The sequence below is a fragment of the Diadema setosum genome, chromosome 6 (assembly GCF_964275005.1).
Source record: "Diadema setosum chromosome 6, eeDiaSeto1, whole genome shotgun sequence".
In the NCBI taxonomy this organism is placed as follows: Eukaryota; Metazoa; Echinodermata; class Echinoidea; order Diadematoida; family Diadematidae; genus Diadema; species Diadema setosum.
In genome coordinates, this window is record NC_092690.1 from 13473114 (window position 1) to 13493470 (window position 20357).

Here is a 20357-nt window from a genome sequence, read left to right on the forward strand (position 1 = left end):
TCAAGGTTCATATCTCAGTGATAGAAAGGGGGTCAGTTTATGATATCTTTCTGGATATCCATCAAATTGACAATAAAATAATGATTATGTGCACCTTTTTGCTCATAACTTGGTACTTATAACAAGAAAATTTTTAAGGACCACCGCTGATGATAGCTGTTTATTAATTCTTACCCTTCGCAGTGGCTAACTCCCCATCAGGATGAGCGCCCTTGTGGAGTGCCGTGGGCGAGATGCAACAAGGAAAGGCGATTCGGTGACCCAGTACCGTGGTCGAAAGATTTCTGGTAGAGACGTCGCGAAGAACCAGGGGTCGGAAACGATATCTGAAGATTGAAAATTGATTTACAAAGACGTATGCAAACAATAAAATGTGAAGAGGTGGCCATGCATGTATTACCATAAAACATGGGATGATTTAAAGCGAGAATAGAGACCTTTAAGACTTAACCAGAAGAAGAAAAAGAAGAAGACAGTGAGCTTATAGTTAGATGTCACCGGCATATGTCATGTATGTCGGCATAGCTAGGGATAAAAATCCCTATAGTATGCTGTCAAGCCTAGAAATTAACGAACTTGTTTATCGGTCTCTGGTCTCTGCATTTCCCTGACTTTTCTAAGCCTTCCAATAGTATGGATTTCCCCGTCCACGATGCCATGTCCTACAAGAAATTCAGTGAAAAATTAAGATTTACTCAAGAAGCTGAATGCAATAGGGCATTTTGTGCTGTGGGACGTGCCGCCAAATTAGCTCCTCGTAGCCAGAGCAGAATTGCCTCCAAAATTTTGAGATGCTCTTCCCACCTTTCTACATGAACTAGTATATCATCTACGTGACATTCACTACGAGGATGTATTCTTCAGAAATATTCTTCAGAACTCTCCTCAGAGCTGTGCTCCTGCACTCACCAAACCAGACGGCACATACCGAAAATGATACTGGCCAACTTACAGGATCCCGTGGTGTTACAAACGCGATTTGGCTTTGCCTGTCTCTTTCATGAGAAATTGCCAATACCATTTGGTTAAGACAATTTTACTGAAGTACTTACTCTCCCCGAGAGAAGCCGATAACTCTTGCTGGTTTGACAAACTGTTGGTCGAACACAACTAACTTATCGGAACAACGAAAATTAATGAAAAATCTGTTTGTGCTGTCAGACTTTGATTTTCACCATGACATCGGAGATGGGCATAGGGTGAATCGATCACTGCTACAGTCAACATTACCTCGATTTCTTTCTTCACCCTACTCGATCTCCACTGCTTGTGCTTACTTGGGTTCGTCACTTGTTATGCTTGTCACATGTATTTTACACTCTTCCATGGACGTTTTCTATTGGGACATCTGTGAACATGTCTTGATATAATATATTATTCAAATCATAACTTCCTGTCCTAACTTCAGCGTGAGCTTTCACACCTAGGCTCTATCCGACCTGCAGACCATAATCTGTGAACTTTTTTTGTACCGAACCATGCAGTAGTATCTCATTAGGTACCATATAATTATCATCAATCTCGATCGTCACCCAACTCCTCATCACCCTCTCGGGAAGAACAGTTTCCACAATGTGTTCACAATATGTTCATATAGTCGACTATACATGTATAAAGACGCTCGAATTTAACAGTGTGAAGATTATTTGGTCTTACTGATAGCAATCTAAAAACAGGAAAATATAAAGATCGACCCACCTTTATCAGGACCACTTTGTTTTTGTATATCTCACCCATTTCAAAACATATTTTAATAAATAAGTTTTGAATTCTTCTAAGGGGATTGTACGCTCTTTCATATCATGCAATAGTGGTTTCTCATAGTCTTTCACTAAAAAAAAATTAAAAACCTGAAGCCCCATCTATTTAAGGCAAAACTATACCATTCCTTGAAAAGCCCGTTTGAACACCTCATCCACCCTTCCACCATGCCATGCACACACACCAAAAACCCTCACTCCAACCTCAGAACCCAACAGGGTATCCCTACCCTCTTCTCTCAACTCACGCCATCCTGCAAGGAGTCAGGTCATCAGCAGGCAATAGTCTCCACTCTGGATCCATTATAGCTGAACATCTGCAACGTGTGCAATAGCAGACGACACTGCTCCCCATCAGTCCCATCCATTTTACCTCTACGAATTAGTTGCCATCAACTGATTATCGATTAATACTGCCCCCTTATTAGGTGATCCGAGTATCCTCTCGGATCACCTTCTGTATCTGTACGGATTCTTTGTTGGTGGTTCTTCTTCTTAGGTGATCCGAGTATCCTCTCGGATCACCTTTTGTATTTGTACGGATTCTTTGTTAGGTGATCCGAGTATCCTCTCGGATCACCTATTGTATCTGTACTGAATCTTTCTTCTTTATTTCTTTCTCCTCAAATGTTGTGCAGCGATTAACTCAAAAAGTCATTCACCTATGACTTTTAAACTTATACCATATATGTATCACGTCATAAGAACGACAGATCTATTATATCTTTGTGATCAGTCAACCATGACGTCACTATGACGTCATTATCTGAAATCACGTTCACATTCGTATCTCATTAATGAAATTGAATTTCTCAATGACATTTACATATAATATAGTTCAAGTCAAGTTCTATCGATATATTTAATAAAATTTCATCACGACCCTGGTAAACGAGCGCGTACGCGCGCGTTGAAATTTTAATATGTTCCAATCGAACTCAAAATTGTTTTGCACACGTTTCAGGTCATTTGGAGTATTTCAGAAAAAATCGACGGACGCGTACGCGCGCGCGCATATACGCACGCACAGCTCATATGCAATTGAAATTTCCCGTTTTTTCACACTTATCGGATGCCTGAAATGTCAAGGAATATTTCTACCAAGTTTCAAGTCAATCCGACTCAATATGACGTCATACGGGCCCGTCAAATTTGAAATTCCGCGCGCGCGTCAATGGCGATATACAGTACAACTATGCCAAAAAACTGCCAATTTTAAATACGATTTTACTCGTCAGGATGGACGGTGACCCCCCATTTTCTGTACATATTTTGAAAGCTGATGAGTTGTACATGTCATTTCATGGGGTGACAATGCTGACAAAATGATTAAAAGATATCAAATTTCTTAATAAAGTCAAAAAAGTAAATTTTCAAAATGACGTCATCAAATTTCAAGTTCATTCGAGCGTATCTCACTAGTCCTTTGTCAATTTTCACCCAGATTTCAGTATGATGTAGCTTATCTAATGTTCTTTCAAACATAAAATAACAAAATTTTGATTGGATAACGGTATCACCTCGTAAAAATGGATTGAAAGTAATCTTGTCAAATTTGACCAGTTTACGTGTTATCTCTATGGGAATGCAGTTTTTCTGGAAATGAAAATTGACATGACTATCTTTATCGAGCACTAGCTCACTTAAGCTTCGGTAAATTTCTCCCAGATTTTAATATGTTGTAGCTGAGACTTTACGCTACCGTAAGTGTGCCCTTTGTTTTTTCATACGATGTCAAAATCACGTCAAAAAATTGGGTTGAAATTCAGGCTTATCTTCGATGTATTGAGATATATCTTTCTTTCTGCAACTTTCTTTGCAATAACTCGAGAAAAACGGCCTCTATCACTTCCATATTTTGCACATGTTTAGTTCATGTCACGTACATTATTTCATAAGATAACAACTACTTGATCGGACAACATCTTGGGTATGTAAATTAGGGTCAAAGGTCATAAGTGTTTCACCCTGTATCTTAGTGAATACATGTTCTATCTTTCCCATATTTTGCACACGCAAAGACCATGTTACAAGGATCATTTCACAAAATAACCACTTTTTACTCAGATGCCATCTTGGGTGTGCAAATTGAGGTCAAAGGTCATATGTACTTCTTTTTGTATCTTCGTTATGACGTGTTATCTCTATGGGAGGGAATTTTTTTAAATGTGAAAATTGACATGATTGTCTTTATCGAGCACTAGCTCACTTACCCTTCGGTGAAGTTCTCCCAGATTTTAATATGTTGTAGCTGAGACTTTGCGCTATCGTTATGTGCCATTCCTTTTTTTCATACGATGTCGGAATTACGATAAAAACTTGGTTGAAATTAAAGCTTATCTTCTATGTATTGAGATATTTCTTTCTTTCTGCAACTTTCTTTGTGATAACTCAAGAAAAACACGCCCTATCACCCCCATATTTTGCACATGTTTAGTTCATGGCTCGTACATTATTTCATAAAATAACAACTACTAGATCGGACGCCATCTTGGGTATGTAAATTAGGGTCAAAGGTCATAAGTGTTTCATCTTGTATCTTAGTGAATACCTGTCCTATCTTTCCCATATTTTTCACACGTATAGACGATGTCGCGAGAATCATTTCACAAAATAACCACTATTTCATCAGATGCAATCTTGGAAGTGCAAAGGTGGGTCAAAGGTCATATGTCCTTGTTGCTGTTTCTTCGTTATAGTGTATACAGAATTTGGTACCTAACATGGCAGATATGACTCCCTTTGCTAAATGAGAATGCAAACATCACACGGCCAATGTCTCTAAACACAGATGAAACTTGTATGGTCATGCCTATTGCGATCAGGACTCGAATCATTGATAAAAAAAAATCGGATCACCTTAATTTGTCAGTGATGACAAATTACAATCTCTAGTTGGTTCTTCTTCTTATTTCTGGACAAAAGTTGTGTATCTACTTACTCAAAAAGTTCTCAGAGTATCAATTTCAAACTCATACCATATATGTATCATGTCCCAAAGACGACAAATTTTATGTATCACTGTGATCAGTCGACCGTGACGTCACTATGACGTCATTATATGAAAACACATTTTCATTCATATCTCATTAATGGAATGGAATTTTTCAATGAAATTTACGTCATATACATTTCAAGTTATGCGCATTTTACTCATATTCTCAAAATTCATATTTTCTCTTAAAACGTGCGCGTACGCGCGCGTTAAAATATTTGTATGCTCAAATCGAGCTCAAATTTTTTTTGCACACGTTTCAGACCATTTGGAGCATTTTTTGAAAAATTGAAAAAATTGGACGGACGCGTACGCGCGCGCACATATACGCACGTGCAGCTCATATGCAATAGAAATTCCCCGTTTTTTCACATTTATCGGATGCGTAAAATGTCAAGGAATATTTCTACCAAGTTTCAAGTCGATCCGACTCAATATGACGTCATACGGGCCCGTCAAAGTTGAAATTCCGCGCGCGCGTCAATGGCGATATACAGTGCAACAATGCAAAAAAAAACCGCCAATTTTGAATCCGATTTTACTCGTCAGGATGGACGGTGACCCCCCATTTTCTTTACATATTCTGAAAGCTGATGAGTTGTACATGTCATTTCATGGGTTGGCGATGCTGAAAAATTGATTAAAAAATATCAAATTTCTTAATAAAGTTAAAAAAGAAAATTTTCAAAATGACGTCATCAAATTTCAAGTTCATTCAAGCATATCTCACTTATTCTTTACTTGATTTTCGTCCAAATTTCAATATGTTGTAGCTTATTAAATGGTCTTTCAGATATATAATAACAACAATTTGATTGGATGACGGCATCACCTCGTAAAAAGGGATTAAAAGTAACATTGTTAAATTTGACCAGTTTACGTGTTATCTCTATGGGAGTGCAGTTTTTCTGGAAATGAAAACTGACATGACTATCTTTATCGAGCACTAGCTCACTTATGCTTCGGTGAATTTCTCCCATATTTTAGTATGTTGTAGCTGAGACTTTGGGCTATCGTGAATGTGCCCTTCGTTTTTTCATACGGAGTCGGCATCATGCCCAAAAACTTGGTTGAAATTAAAGCTTATCTTCCATGTATTTTCATATTCCTTTCTTTCTGCAACTTTCTTTGCAATAACTCAAGAAAAACAAGCTCTATCAGCCCAATATTTTGCACATGTTTAGTTTATGTCACGTACATTATTTCATAAAATAACAACTACTTGATCGGGCACCTTCTTGGGTATGTAAATTAGGGTCAAAGGTCAAAAATGTTTCATCCTGTATCTTGGTGAATACATGTCTTATCTTTCCCATATTTTGCATACGTAAAGACCATGTTACAAGAATCATTTCACAAAATAACCACTTTTTGCTCAGACGCCATCTTGTCTGTGCAAAGTAGGGTCAAAGGTCATATATACTTCTTTTTTTATCTTCATTATGACGTGTTATCTCTATGGGAGGGAATTTTTCTGGAAATGAAAATTGACATGACGGTCTTTATCGAACACTAGCTCACTTACTCTTCTGTGAATTTCTCCCAGATTTTAATATGTTGTAGCTCAGACTTTGGGCTATCGTGTCTATACCCTGCATTTTTTCATACGACGCCGAGATCACGTCAAAAAACTTGGTTGAAATCAAACTTATCTTCGATGTATTGAGATATTTCTTTCTTTCTACAACTTTCTTTGCAATAACTCAAGAAAAACAGCCCCTATCACGCCCATATTTTGCACATGTTTAGTTCATGTCACGTACATTATTTCATAAAATAACAACTACTTGATCAGACACCATCTTGGGTATGTAAATTAGGGTCAAAGGTCATAAATGTTTCAACCTGTATCTTGGTGAATACATGTCCTATCTTTCCCATATTTTGCACACGTAAAGACCATGTTACAAGGATCATTTCACAAAATAACAATTTTTTGCTCAGATGCCATCTTGTCTGTGCAAATTGGGGTCAAAGGTCAAATATACTTCATTCTGTATCTTCGTTAGTGTATACGGAATTGTGTACCATAGATGGCAGGTCTGACTCCCTTTTCTAAATGAGAATCCAAACATCACACGGCCAATGTCCACTAAACACAGATGAAACCGGTATGGTCATGCCTATTGGGATCAGGAGACTCAAATCGTTGATTTACGAACAGATCGGATCACCTAATTTGTCAGTGTTGACAAATTCCAAGTCTAGTTAGGTGATCCGAGAATCCTCTCGGATCACCTTCTGTATCTGTACGGATTCTTTATTAGGTGATCCGAGTATCCTCTCGGATCACCTTCTGTATCTGTACGGATTCTTTGTTGGGTCTTCTTCTTCTTAGGTGATCCGAGTATCCTGTCGGATCACCTTCTGTATCTGTACGGATTCTTTGTTGGTTCTTCTTCTTTATTTCTGGACAAAAGTTGTGTATCTACGTACTCAGAAAGTACTCAGAGTATCAACTTCAAACTCATACCATATATGTATCATGTCCCAAAGACGACAAATTTTATAAAATCATAGTGATCAGTCGACCGTGACGTCACTATGACGTCATTATATGAAAACACATTTTCACTCCTATCTCATTAATGGAATGGAATTTTCCAATGAAATTTACGTCACATATAGTTCAAGTCAAGCGCATTTTACTCATATAATCAAAATTCATATTTTCTCTTAAAACGTGCGCGTACGCGCGCGTTGAAATATTTGTATGCTCAAATCGAGCTCAAATTTTTTTTGCACACGTTTCAGACCAATCGGAGCATTTTTTGAAAAATTGAAAAAATTGGACGGACGCGTACGCGCGCGCACATATACGCACGCACAGCTCTTATGCAATAGAAATTTCCCATTTTTTCACATTTATCGGATGCCTATAATGTCAAGGAATATTTCTACCAAGTTTCAAGTCAATCCGACTCAATATGACGTCACACGGGCCCGTCAAAGTTGAAATTCCGCGCGCGCGTCAATGGTGATATACAGTGCAACAATGCAAAAAAAACCGCCAATTTTGAATCCGATTTTACTCGTCAGGATGGACGGTGACCCCCCATTTTTTTTACATATTCTGAAAGCTGATGAGTTTTACATGTCATTTCATGGGTTGGCGATGCTGGAAAAATGATGAAAAGATATCAAATTTCTTAATAAAATAAAAAAAAGTAAATTTTCAAAATGACGTCATCGAATTTTAAGTTCACTCAAGCATATCTCACTTATTCTTTTGTTGATTTTCATCCAAATTTCAATATGTTGTAGCTTATTAAATGGTCTTTCAGTCATATGATAACAACATTTTGATTGGATGACGGCATCACCTCGTAAAAAGGGATTGAAAGTAACATTGTCAAATTTGACCAGTTTACGTGTTATCTCTATGGGAGTGCAGTTTTTCTGGAAATGAAAACTGACATGACTATCTTTATCGAGCACTAGCTCACTTATGCTTCGGTGAATTTCTCCCATATTTTAGTATGTTGTAGCTGAGACTTTGGGCTATCGAAAGTGTGCCCTTCGTTTTTTCATACGGAGTCGGCATCACGTCAAAAAACTTGGTTGAAATTAAAGCTTATCTTCGATGTATTGAAATATTTCTTCCTTTCTGCAACTTTCTTTGCAATAACTCAAGAAAAACATACCCTATCACCACCATATTTTGCACATGTTTAGTTCATGTCACGTACATTATTTCACAAAATGACAAGTACTTGATCAGACACCATCTTGGGTATGTATATTAGGGTCAAAGGTCATAGATGTTTTATCCTGTATCTTGGTGAATACATGTCCTATCTTTCCCATATTTTGCACACGTAAAGACCATGTTACAAGGATCATTTCACAAAATAACCATTTTTGGCTTAGAGGTCATCTTGTCTGTGCAAAGTGGGGTCAAAGGTCATATGTACTTCTTCCTGTATCTTCGTTATGACGTGTTATCTTTATGGGAGGTAAATTTTTCTAGATGTGAAAATTGACCTGATTGTCTTTATCGACGACTAGCTCACTTACCCTTCGGTGAATTTCTCCCAGATTTTAGTATGTTGTAGCCAATTTAATACTCTTTAAGTTTTGTTAATCAAAGTTTTAATCGGATGATGTCTTCACCTCGTGAAAATGGATATAATGTAACCTTGTCAAATTTAACCAGTTTACGTGTTATCTCTATGGGAGGGAATTTTTCTGGAAATGAAATTTGACATGACGGTCTTTATCGAGCACTAGCTCACTTAATCTTCGTTGAATTTCTCCCAGATTTTAGTATGTTGTAGCTGAGACTTTGAGCTGTCGTCAAGGTTCCCTCTATTTTTTCATACGACGCCGAGATTACGTCAAAAAACTTGGTTGAAATCAAACTTATCTTCGATGTATTGAGATATTTCTTTCTTTCTGCAACTTTCTCTGCAATAACTCAAGAAAAACACCCCCTATCATCCCCATATTTTGCACATGTTTAGTTCATGTCACGTACATTATTTCATAAAATAACAACTACTTGATCAGACGTCATCTTGGGTATGTAAATTAGGGTCAAAGGTCATAAATGTATCATCTTGTATCTTGGTGAATACATGTCTTATCTTTTCCATATTTTGCACACGTAAAGACCATGTTACAAGGATCATTTCACAAAATAACCACTTTTTGCTCAGATGCCATCTTGGCTGTGCAAAGTGGGGTCAAAGGTCATATGTACTTCATTTTGTATCTTCGTTATAGTGTATACGGAATTTGGTACCAAAGATGGCAGACCTGACTCCCTTTTCTAAATGAGAATCCAAACATCACACGGCCAATGTTCCTAAACACAGATGAAACCTGTATGGTCATGCCTATATTGGGATCAGAACTCAAATCATTGATTTTCGAAAAGATCGGATCACCTAATTTGTCAGTGTTGACAAATTCCAAGTCTAGTTAGGTGATCCGAGTATCCTCTCGGATCACCTTCTGTTTTTGTACGGATTCTTTCTTCTTCTTCTTCTTTTTCTTCTTCTTTCTCCCCAAAAGTTGTGCATCGATTAGCTCAGAAAGTCCTCTTCCTATCAATTTCAAACTTATACCATATATGTATCGTCTCCCAAAGACGGCAATCGAACTAAAATCAAAGTGATCAGTCGACCGTGACGTCACTATGACGTCATTATATGAAAACACATTCTCAATCATATCTGATTAATGGAATGGAATTTGTCAATGAAATTTACGTCACATATATTTCAAGTCAAGCGTATTCTATTCATATTCTCAAAATTCATCTATACCTTAAAACGTGCGCGTACGCGCGCGTTGAAATATTTGTATGCTCAAATCGAGCTCAAATTTTTTTTGCACACGTTTCAGACCATTTAGAGCATTTTTTGAAAAATTGAAAAAATTTTACGGACGCGTACGCGCGCGCGCATATACGCACGCACAGCTCATATGCAATAGAAATTTCTCGTTTTTTCACACTTATCGCCTGCCTGAAATGTCAGGGAATATGTCTACCAAGTTTCAAGTCAATCCGACTCAATATGACGTCATACGGGCCCGTCAAAGTTGAAATTCCGCGCGCGCGTCAATGGCGATATACAGTGCAACAATGCCAAAAAACCGCCAATATTAAATCCGATTTTACTCGTCAGGATGGACGGTGACCCCCCATTTTCTTTACATATTCTGAAAGCTGATGAGTTGTACATGTCATTTCATGGGTTGGCGATGCTGGAAAAATGATTAAAAGATATCAAATTTCTTAATAAAATAAAAAGAGCAAATTTTCAAAATGACGTCATCAAATTACAAGTTCACTCGAGCGTATCTCACTTATCCTTGGCCAATTTTCACCCAGATTTCAGTATGTTGCAGCTTACTAAATGCTCTTTCATTAATATAATAACAACATTTTGATTAGATGACGGCATCACCACGTAATATTGGATTGAAAGTAATCTTGTCAAATTTGACCAGTTTACGTGTTATCTTAATGGGAGTGCAGTTTTTCTGAAAATGAAAATTGACATGACTATCTTTTTCGAGCACTAGCTCACCTATGCTTCGGTGAATTTCTCTAAGATTTTAATATGTTGTAGCTGAGACTTTGGGCTATCGTAAGTGTGCCCTTCATTTTTTCATACGGTATCGGGATCACGTCCAAAAACTTGTTTGAAATCAAAGCCTATCTTCGATGTATTTTCATATTTCTTTCTTTTTCCAACTTTCTTTGCAATAACTCAAGAAAAACATACTCTATCACCACCATATTTTGCACATGTTTAGTTCATGTCACGTACATTATTTCATAAAATAACAACTACTTGATCAGACGCCATCTTGGGTATGTAAATTAGGGTCAAAGGTCATAAATGTTTCATCCTGTATCTTGGTGAATACATGTTCTATCTTCCCCATATTTTGCACACGTAAAGACCGTGTTACAAGGATCATTTCACAAAATAACCACTTTTTGCTCAGATGCCATCTTGTCTGTGCAGATCGGGGTCAAAGGTCATATGTACTTCTTTCTTTAACTTCGTTATGACGTGTTATCTCTATGGGAGGGAATTTTTCTAGATGTGAAAATTGACATGATTGTCTTTATCGAGCACTGGCTCACTTACCCTTCGGTGAATTTCTCCCAGATTTTAATATGTTGTAGCTGAGACTTTCCGCTATCGTACGTGTCCCCTTTATTTTTCATATGGTGTCGAGATCACGTCCAAAAAAGTGGTTGAAATTAAAGATTATCTTCGATGTATTTTCATATTTCTTTCTTTTTCCAACTTTCTTTGCAATAACTCAAGAAAAACATACTCTATCACCACCATATTTTGCACATGTTTAGTTCATGTCACGTACATTATTTCATAAAATAACAACTACTTGATCAGACGCCATCTTGGGTATGTAAATTAGGGTCAAAGGTCATAAATGTTTCATCCTGTATCTTGGTGAATACATGTTCTATCTTCCCCATATTTTGCACACGTAAAGACCGTGTTACAAGGATCATTTCACAAAATAACCACTTTTTGCTCAGATGCCATCTTGTCTGTGCAGATCGGGGTCAAAGGTCATATGTACTTCTTTCTTTATCTTCGTTATGACGTGTTATCTCTATGGGAGGGAATTTTTCTAGATGTGAAAATTGACATGATTGTCTTTATCGAGCACTGGCTCACTTACCCTTCGGTGAATTTCTCCCAGATTTTAATATGTTGTAGCTGAGACTTTCCGCTATCGTACGTGTCCCCTTTGTTTTTCATATGGTGTCGAGATCACGTCCAAAAAAGTGGTTGAAATTAAAGATTATCTTCGATGTATTTTCATATTTCTTTCTTTTTCCAACTTTCTTTGCAATAACTCAAGAAAAACAGCCCCTATCATCCCCATATTTTGCACATGTTTAGTTAATGTCACGTACATTATTTCATAAAATAACAACTACTTGATCAGACACCATCTTGAGTATGTAAATTAGGGTCAAAGGTCACAAATGTTTCATCCTGTATCTTGGTGAATACATGTCTTATCTTTCCCATATGTTGCACACGCAAAGACCATGTTACAAGAATAATTTCACAAAATAACCACTTTTTGCTCAGATGCCATCTTGGGGGTGCAAAGTGGGGTCAAAGGTCAAATATAGTTCATTCTGCTTCTTTGATAGTGTATACGGAATTCGGTACCCAAGATGGCAGGTCTGACTCCCTTTTCAAAATGAGAATCGAAACATCACACGACCAATGTCCCTAATCTCAGGTGAAAGCTCGAATCATTGATTAAAAAAAAAAAAAAAAAATCGGATCACCTAATTTGTCAGTCTTGACAAATTCCGAGTCTAGTTAGGTGATCCGAGTATCCTCTCGGATCACCTTCTGTATCTGTACGGATTCTTTGTTGGGTCTTCTTCTTTCTTTATTTCTGGACAAAATTTGTGTATCGATTAGCTCAGAAAGTGTTCTTCCTATCAATGTCAAAATTATACCATATATGTATCATGTCCCAAAGACGACGGGTCAAATAAAATCATAGTGATCAGTCGACCGTGACGTCACTATGACGTCATTATATGAAAACACATTTTCATTCATATCTCATTAATGGAATGGAGTTTTTCAATGAAATTTACGTCACATATATTTCAAGTTATGCGGATTCTACTCATATTCTCAAAATTCATATTTTCTCTTAAAACGTGCGCGTACGCGCGCGTAGAAATATTTGTATGCTCAAATCGAGCTCAAAATTTTTTTGCACACGTTTCAGACCATTTAGAGCATTTTTTGAAAAATTGAAAAAATTGGACGGACGCGTACGCGCGCGCATATATACGCACGCACAGCTCATATGCAATAGAAATTTCCCGTTTTTTCACATTTATCGGATGCCTGAAATGTCAAGGAATATTTCTACCAAGTTTCAAGTCAATCCGACTCAATATGACGTCATACAGACCCGTCAAAGTTGAAATTCCGCGCGCGCGTCAATGGCGATATACAGTCCAACAATGCCAAAAAACCGCCAATTTCAAATCCGATTTTACTCGTCAGGATGGACGGTGACCCCCCATTTTCTTTACATATTCTGAAAGCTGATGAGTTGTACATGTCATTTCATGGGTTGACGATGCTGAAAAAATGATTAAAAGATATCAAATTTCTTAATAAAGTAAAAAAAGTAAATTTTCAAAATGGCGTCATCAAATTTTAAGTTCATTCGAGCGTATCTCACTAATCCTTTGCCAATTTTCACCTAGATTTCAGTATGTTGTAGCTTATTAAATGCTCTTTCGGTAATATAATAACAACATTTTGATTGGATGACGGCATCATCTCGTAAAAATGGATTAAAAGTAACATTGTTAAATTTGACCAGTTTACGTGTTATCTCTATGGGAGTGCAGTTTTTCTGGAAATGAAAACTGACACGACTATCTTTATCGAGCACTAGCTCACTTATGCTTCGGTGAATTTCTCCCATATTTTAGTATGTTGTAGCTGAGACTTTGGGCTATCGTAAGTGTGCCCTTCGTTTTTTCATACGGAGTCGGCATCATGCCCAAAAACTTGGTTGAAATTAAAGCTTATCTTCCATGTATTTTCATATTCCTTTCTTTCTGCAACTTTCTTTGCAATAACTCAAGAAAAACAAGCTCTATCAGCCCAATATTTTGCACATGTTTAGTTTATGTCACGTACATTATTTCATAAAATAACAACTACTTGATCGGACACCTTCTTGGGTATGTAAATTAGGGTCAAAGGTCAAAAATGTTTCATCCTGTATCTTGGTGAATACATGTCTTATCTTTCCCATATTTTGCATACGTAAAGAACATGTTACAAGAATCATTTCACAAAATAACCACTTTTTGCTCAGACGCCATCTTGTCTGTGCAAAGTAGGGTCAAAGGTCATATGTACTTCTTTCTTTATCTTCATTATGACGTGTTATCTCTATGGGAGGGAATTTTTCTAGATGTGAAAATTGACATGATTGTCTTTATCGACGACTAACTCAATTACCCTTTGGTGAATTTCTTCCAGATTTTAGTATGTTGTAGCCAATGTAATACTCTTTAAGTTTTGTTCAATCAAAGTTTTAATCGGATGATGTCTTCACCTCTTGAAATTAGATGTAATGTAACCTTGTCAAATTTAACCAGTTTACGTGTTATCTCTATGGGAGGGAATTTTTCTGGAAATGAAAATTGACATGACGGTCTTTATCGAACACTAGCTCACTTACTCTTCTGTGAATTTCTCCCAGATTTTAATATGTTGTAGCTCAGACTTTGGGCTATCGTGACTATACCCTCCATTTTTTCATACGACGCCGAGATCACGTCAAGAAACTTGGTTGAAATCAAACTTATCTTCGATGTATTGAGATATTTCTTTCTTTCTACAACTTTCTTTGCAATAACTCAAGAAAAACAGCCCCTATCACGCCCATATTTTGCACATGTTTAGTTCATGTCACGTACATTATTTCATAAAATAACAACTACTTGATCAGACACCATCTTGGGTATGTAAATTAGGGTCAAAGGTCATAAATGTTTCAACCTGTATCTTGGTGAATACATGTCCTATCTTTCCCATATTTTGCACACGTAAAGACCATGTTACAAGGATCATTTCACAAAATAACCACTTTTTGCTCAGATGCCATCTTGGCTGTGCAAAGTTGGGTCAATGGTCAAATGTACTTCATTCTGTATCTTCGTTATAGTTTATACCAGGGAGGTACCTCCCTGGTTTATACCGAATTTGGTACCAAAGATGGTAGACCTCACTCTCTTTTCTAAATGAGAATCCAAATATCACACGGCCAATGTCTCTAAACACAGATAAAATCTATATGGTCATGCCTATTGCGATCAGGACTCGAATCATTGATTAAAAAAAAAAATCGGATCACCTAATTTGTCAGTCTTGACAAATTCCGAGTCTAGTGTTAAACTTCCCGTTGTCACAAAAAAGTTCTTTCTCCTCAAATGTTGTGTAGAGGTTAGCTCAGAAAGTCCTCATCCTATCAATGTCAAAATTATACCATATATGTATCGTGTCCCAAAGACGACAGATCTATTAAAATCAAAGTGATCAGTCGACCGTGACGTCACTATGACGTCATTATATGAAAACACATTCTCAATTATATCTCAATTATGGAATGGAATTTTTCAATGAAATTTACGTCACATATAGTTCAAGTCAACGTGATTCTACTCATGTTTTCAAAATTCATCTATATACTTCAAACGTGCGCGTACGCGCGTGTTGAAATATTTGTATGCTCAAATTGAGCTCAAAATTTTTTTGCACACGTTTCAGACCATTTGGAGCATTTTTTGAAAAATTGAAAAAATCGGACGGACGCGTACGCGCGCGCACATATACGCATGCACAGCTCATATGCAATGAAAATTTCCCGTTTTTTCACTTTGATCGGATGTCTGAAATGTCAAGGAATATTTCTACCAAGTTTCAAGTCAATCCCACTCAAAATGACGTCATACGGGTCCGTCAAAGTTGAAATTCCGCGCGCGCGTCAATGGCGATATACAGTGCAACAATGCAAAAAAACTGCCAATTTTAATCCGATTTTACTCGTCAAGATGGACGGTGACCCCCCATTTTCTTTACATATTCTGAAAGCTGATGAGTTGTACATGTCATTTCATGGGTTGGCAATGCTGAAAAAATGATTAAAAGGTATCAAATTTCTTAATAAAGTAAAAAAAGTAAATTTTCAAAATGACGTCATCAAATTTCAAGTTCATTCAAGCATATCTCACTTATTCTTTAGTTGATTTTCATCCAAATTTCAATATGTTGTAGCTTATTAAATGGTCTTTCAGATATATAATAACAACAATTTGATTGGATGACGGCATCACCTCGTAAAAAGGGATTAAAGTAACATTGTTAAATTTGACCAGTTTACGTGTTATCTCTATGGGAGTGCAGTTTTTCTGGAAATGAAAACTGACATGACTATCTTTATCGAGCACTAGCTCACTTATGCTTCGGTGAATTTCTCCCATATTTTAGTATGTTGTAGCTGAGACTTTGGGCTATCGTAAGTGTGCCCTTCGTTTTATCATACGGAGTCGGCATCATGCCCAAAAACTTGGTTGAAATTAAAGCTTATCTTCCATGTATTTTCATATTCCTTTCTTTCTGCAACTTTCTTTGCAATAACTCAAGAAAAACAAGCTCTATCAGCCCAATATTTTGCACATGTTTAGTTTATGTCACGTACATTATTTCATAAAATAACAACTACTTGATCGGGCACCTTCTTGGGTATGTAAATTAGGGTCAAAGGTCAAAAATGTTTCATCCTGTATCTTGGTGAATACATGTCTTATCTTTCCCATATTTTGCATACGTAAAGACCATGTTACAAGAATCATTTCACAAAATAACCACTTTTTGCTAAGACGCCATCTTGTCTGTGCAAAGTAGGGTTAAAGGTCATATGTACTTCTTTCTTTATCTTCATTATGACGTGTTATCTCTATGGGAGGGAATTTTTCTAGATGTGAAAATTGACATGATTGTCTTTATCGACGACTAGCTCAATTACCCTTCAGTGAATTTCTTCCAGATTTTAGTATGTTGTAGCCAATGTAATACTCTTTAAGTTTTCTTCAATCAAAGTTTTAATCGGATGATGTCTTCACCTCGTGAAAATAGATATAATGTAACCTTGTCAAATTTAACCAGTTTACGTGTTATCTCTATGGGAGGGAATTTTTCTGGAAATGAAAATTGACATGACGGTCTTTATCGAACACTAGCTTACTTACTCTTCTGTGAATTTCTCCCAGATTTTAATATGTTGTAGCTCAGACTTTGGGCTATCGTGATTATACCCTGCATTTTTTCATACGACGCCGAGATCACGTCAAAAAACTTGGTTGAAATCAAACTTATCTTCGATGTATTGAGATATTTCTTTCTTTCTACAACTTTCTTTGCAATAACTCAAGAAAAACAGCCCCTATCACGCCCATATTTTGCATATGTTTAGTTCATGTCACGTACATTATTTCATAAAATAACAACTACTTGATCAGACACCATCTTGGATATGTAAATTAGGGTCAAAGGTCATAAATGTTTCAACCTGTATCTTGGTGAATAAATGTCCTATCTTTCCCATATTTTGCACACGTAAAGAGCATGTTACAAGGATCATTTCACAAAATAACAATTTTTTGCTCAGATGCCATCTTGTCTGTGCAAATTGGGGTCAAAGGTCAAATATATTTCATTCTGTATCTTCGTTAGTGTATACGGAATTGTGTACCATAGATGGCAGGTCTGACTGCCTTTTCTAAATGAGAATCCAAACATCACACGGCCAATGTCCACTAAACACAGATGAAACCGGTATGGTCATGCCTATTGGGATCAGGAGACTCAAATCGTTGATTTACGAACAGATCGGATCACCTAATTTGTCAGTGTTGACAAATTCCAAGTCTAGTGTTAAACTTCCCGTTGTCACAAAAAAGTTCTTTCTCCTCAAATGTTGTGTAGAGCTTAGCTCAGAAAGTCCTCATCCTATCAATGTCAAAATTATACCATATATGTATCATGTCCCAAAGACGACAGATCTAATAAAATCATAGTGATCAGTCGAAAGTGACGTCACTATGACGTCATGATATGAAAACACATTCTCATTCATATCTCATTAATGGAATGGAATTTTCCAATGAAATTTACGTAACATATAGTTCGAATCAAGTTGATTCTACTCATGTTCTCAACAGTCATCTGTACTCTTCAAACGTGCGCGTACGCGCGCGTTGAAATATTTGTATGCTCAAATCGAGCTCAAATTTTTTTTGGACACGTTTCAGACCATTTGAAGCATTTTTTGAAAAATTGAAAAAAATGGACGGACGCGTACGCGTGCGCGCATATACGCACGCACAGCTGATATGCAATAGAAATTTCCCGTTTTTTCACTTTGATCGGATGTCTGAAATGTCAAGGAATATTTCTACCAAGTTTCAAGTCAATCCCACTCAAAATGACGTGATACGGGTCCGTCAAAGTTGAAATTCCGCGCGCGCGTCAATGGCGATATACAGTGCAACAATGCCAAAAAACTGCCAATTTTAAATCCGATTTTACTCGTCAGGATGGACGGTGACCCCCCATTTTCTTTACATATTCTGAAAGCTGATGAGTTGTACATGTCATTTCATGGGTTGGCAATGCTGGAAAAATGATTAAAATATATCAAATTTCTTAATAAAGTAAAAAAAGTTAATTTTCAAAATGACGTCATCAAATTTCAGGTTCATTCAAGCATATCTCACTTATTCTTTAGTTGATTTTCGTCCACATTTCAATATAATGTAGCTTATTAAATGGTCTTTCAGATATATAATAACAACAATTTGATTGGATGACGGCATCACCTCGTAAAAAGGGATTAAAAGTAACATTGTTAAATTTGACCAGTTTACGTGTTATCTCTATGGGAGTGCAGTTTTTCTGGAAATGAAAACTGACATGACTATCTTTATCGAGCACTAGCTCACTTATGCTTCGGTGAATTTCTCCCATATTTTAGTATGTTGTAGCTGAGACTTTGGGCTATCGCTAATGTGCCCTTCGTTTTTTCATACGGAGTCGGCATCATGCCCAAAAACTTGGTTGAAATTAAAGCTTATCTTCCATGTATTTTCATATTCCTTTCTTTCTGCAACTTTCTTTGCAATAACTCAAGAAAAACAAGCTCTATCAGCCCAATATTTTGCACATGTTTAGTTTATGTCACGTACATTATTTCATAAAATAACAACTACTTGATCGGGCACCTTCTTGGGTATGTAAATTAGGGTCAAAGGTCAAAAATGTTTCATCCTGTATCTTGGTGAATACATGTCTTGTCTTTCCCATATTTTGCATACGTAAAGACCATGTTACAAGAATCAGTTCACAAAATTACCACTTTTTGCTCAGACGCCATCTTGTCTGTGCAAAGTAGGGTCAAAGGTCATATGTACTTCTTTCTTTATCTTCATTATGACGTGTTATCTCTATGGGAGGGAATTTTTCTAGATGTGAAAATTGACATGATTGTCTTTATCTACGACTAGCTCACTTACCCTTCGGTGAATTTCTTCCAGATTTTAGTATGTTGTAGCCAATTTAATACTCTTTAAGTTTTATTTTATCAAAGATTTAATGGGATGATGTCTTCACCTCGTGAAAATGGATATAATGTAACCTTGTCAAATTTAACCAGTTTACGTGTTATCTCTATGGGAGGGAATTTTTCTGGAAATGAAAATTGACATGGCGGTCTTTATCGAGCACTAGCTCACTTACTCTTCGGTGAATTTCTCCCAGATTTTAATATGTTGCAGCTGAGACTATGGGCTATCGTCATTGTTCTCTCCAATTTTTCATACGACGCCGAGATCACGTCAAAAAACTTGGTTGAAATCAAACTTATCTTCGATGTATTGAGATATTTCTTTCTTTCTGCAACTTTCTTTGCAATAACTCGAGAAAAACAGTCCCTTTCATCCCCATATTTTGCACATGTTTAGTTCATGTCACGTACATTATTTCATAAAATAACAACTACTTGATCAGACACCATCTTGGGTATGTAAATTAGGGTCAAAGGTCATAAATGTTTCAACCTGTATCTTGGTGAATACATGTCCTATCTTTCCCATATTTTGCACACGTAAAGACCATGTTACAAGAATCATTTCACAAAATAACCACTTTTTGCTCAGATGCCATCTTGGCTGTGCAAAGTTGGGTCAATGGTCAAAATACTTCATTCTGTATCTTCGTTATAGTGTATACAGAATTTGGTACCAAAGATGGCAGACCTGACTCTCTTTTCTAAATGAGAATCCAAACATCACACGGCCAATGTCTCTAAACACAGATGAAACGTATATGGTCATGTCTATTGCGATCATGACTCGAATCATTGATTAAAAAAAAATCGGATCACCTAATTTGTCAGTCTTGACAAATTCCAAGTCTAGTGTTAAACTTCCCGTTGTCACAAAAAATTCTTTCTCCCCAAATGTTGTGTAGAGGTTAGCTCAGAAAGTC

At 36.7% G+C, this 20357-nt stretch overlaps 1 protein-coding gene across 1 annotated transcript in view; it reads right to left on the minus strand.

Annotated features, from left to right (window-relative positions):
• Nucleotides 1-20357, minus strand: part of LOC140229548 (2-Hydroxyacid oxidase 1-like) — an 88530-nt gene that overhangs the window by 15720 nt on the left and 52453 nt on the right. Inside the window, exon 2 of the mRNA XM_072309795.1 lies at nt 175-326. Within this exon, the coding sequence (XP_072165896.1) occupies nt 175-326 (152 nt within the window). The remainder of the gene's footprint in view (nt 1-174; nt 327-20357) is intronic.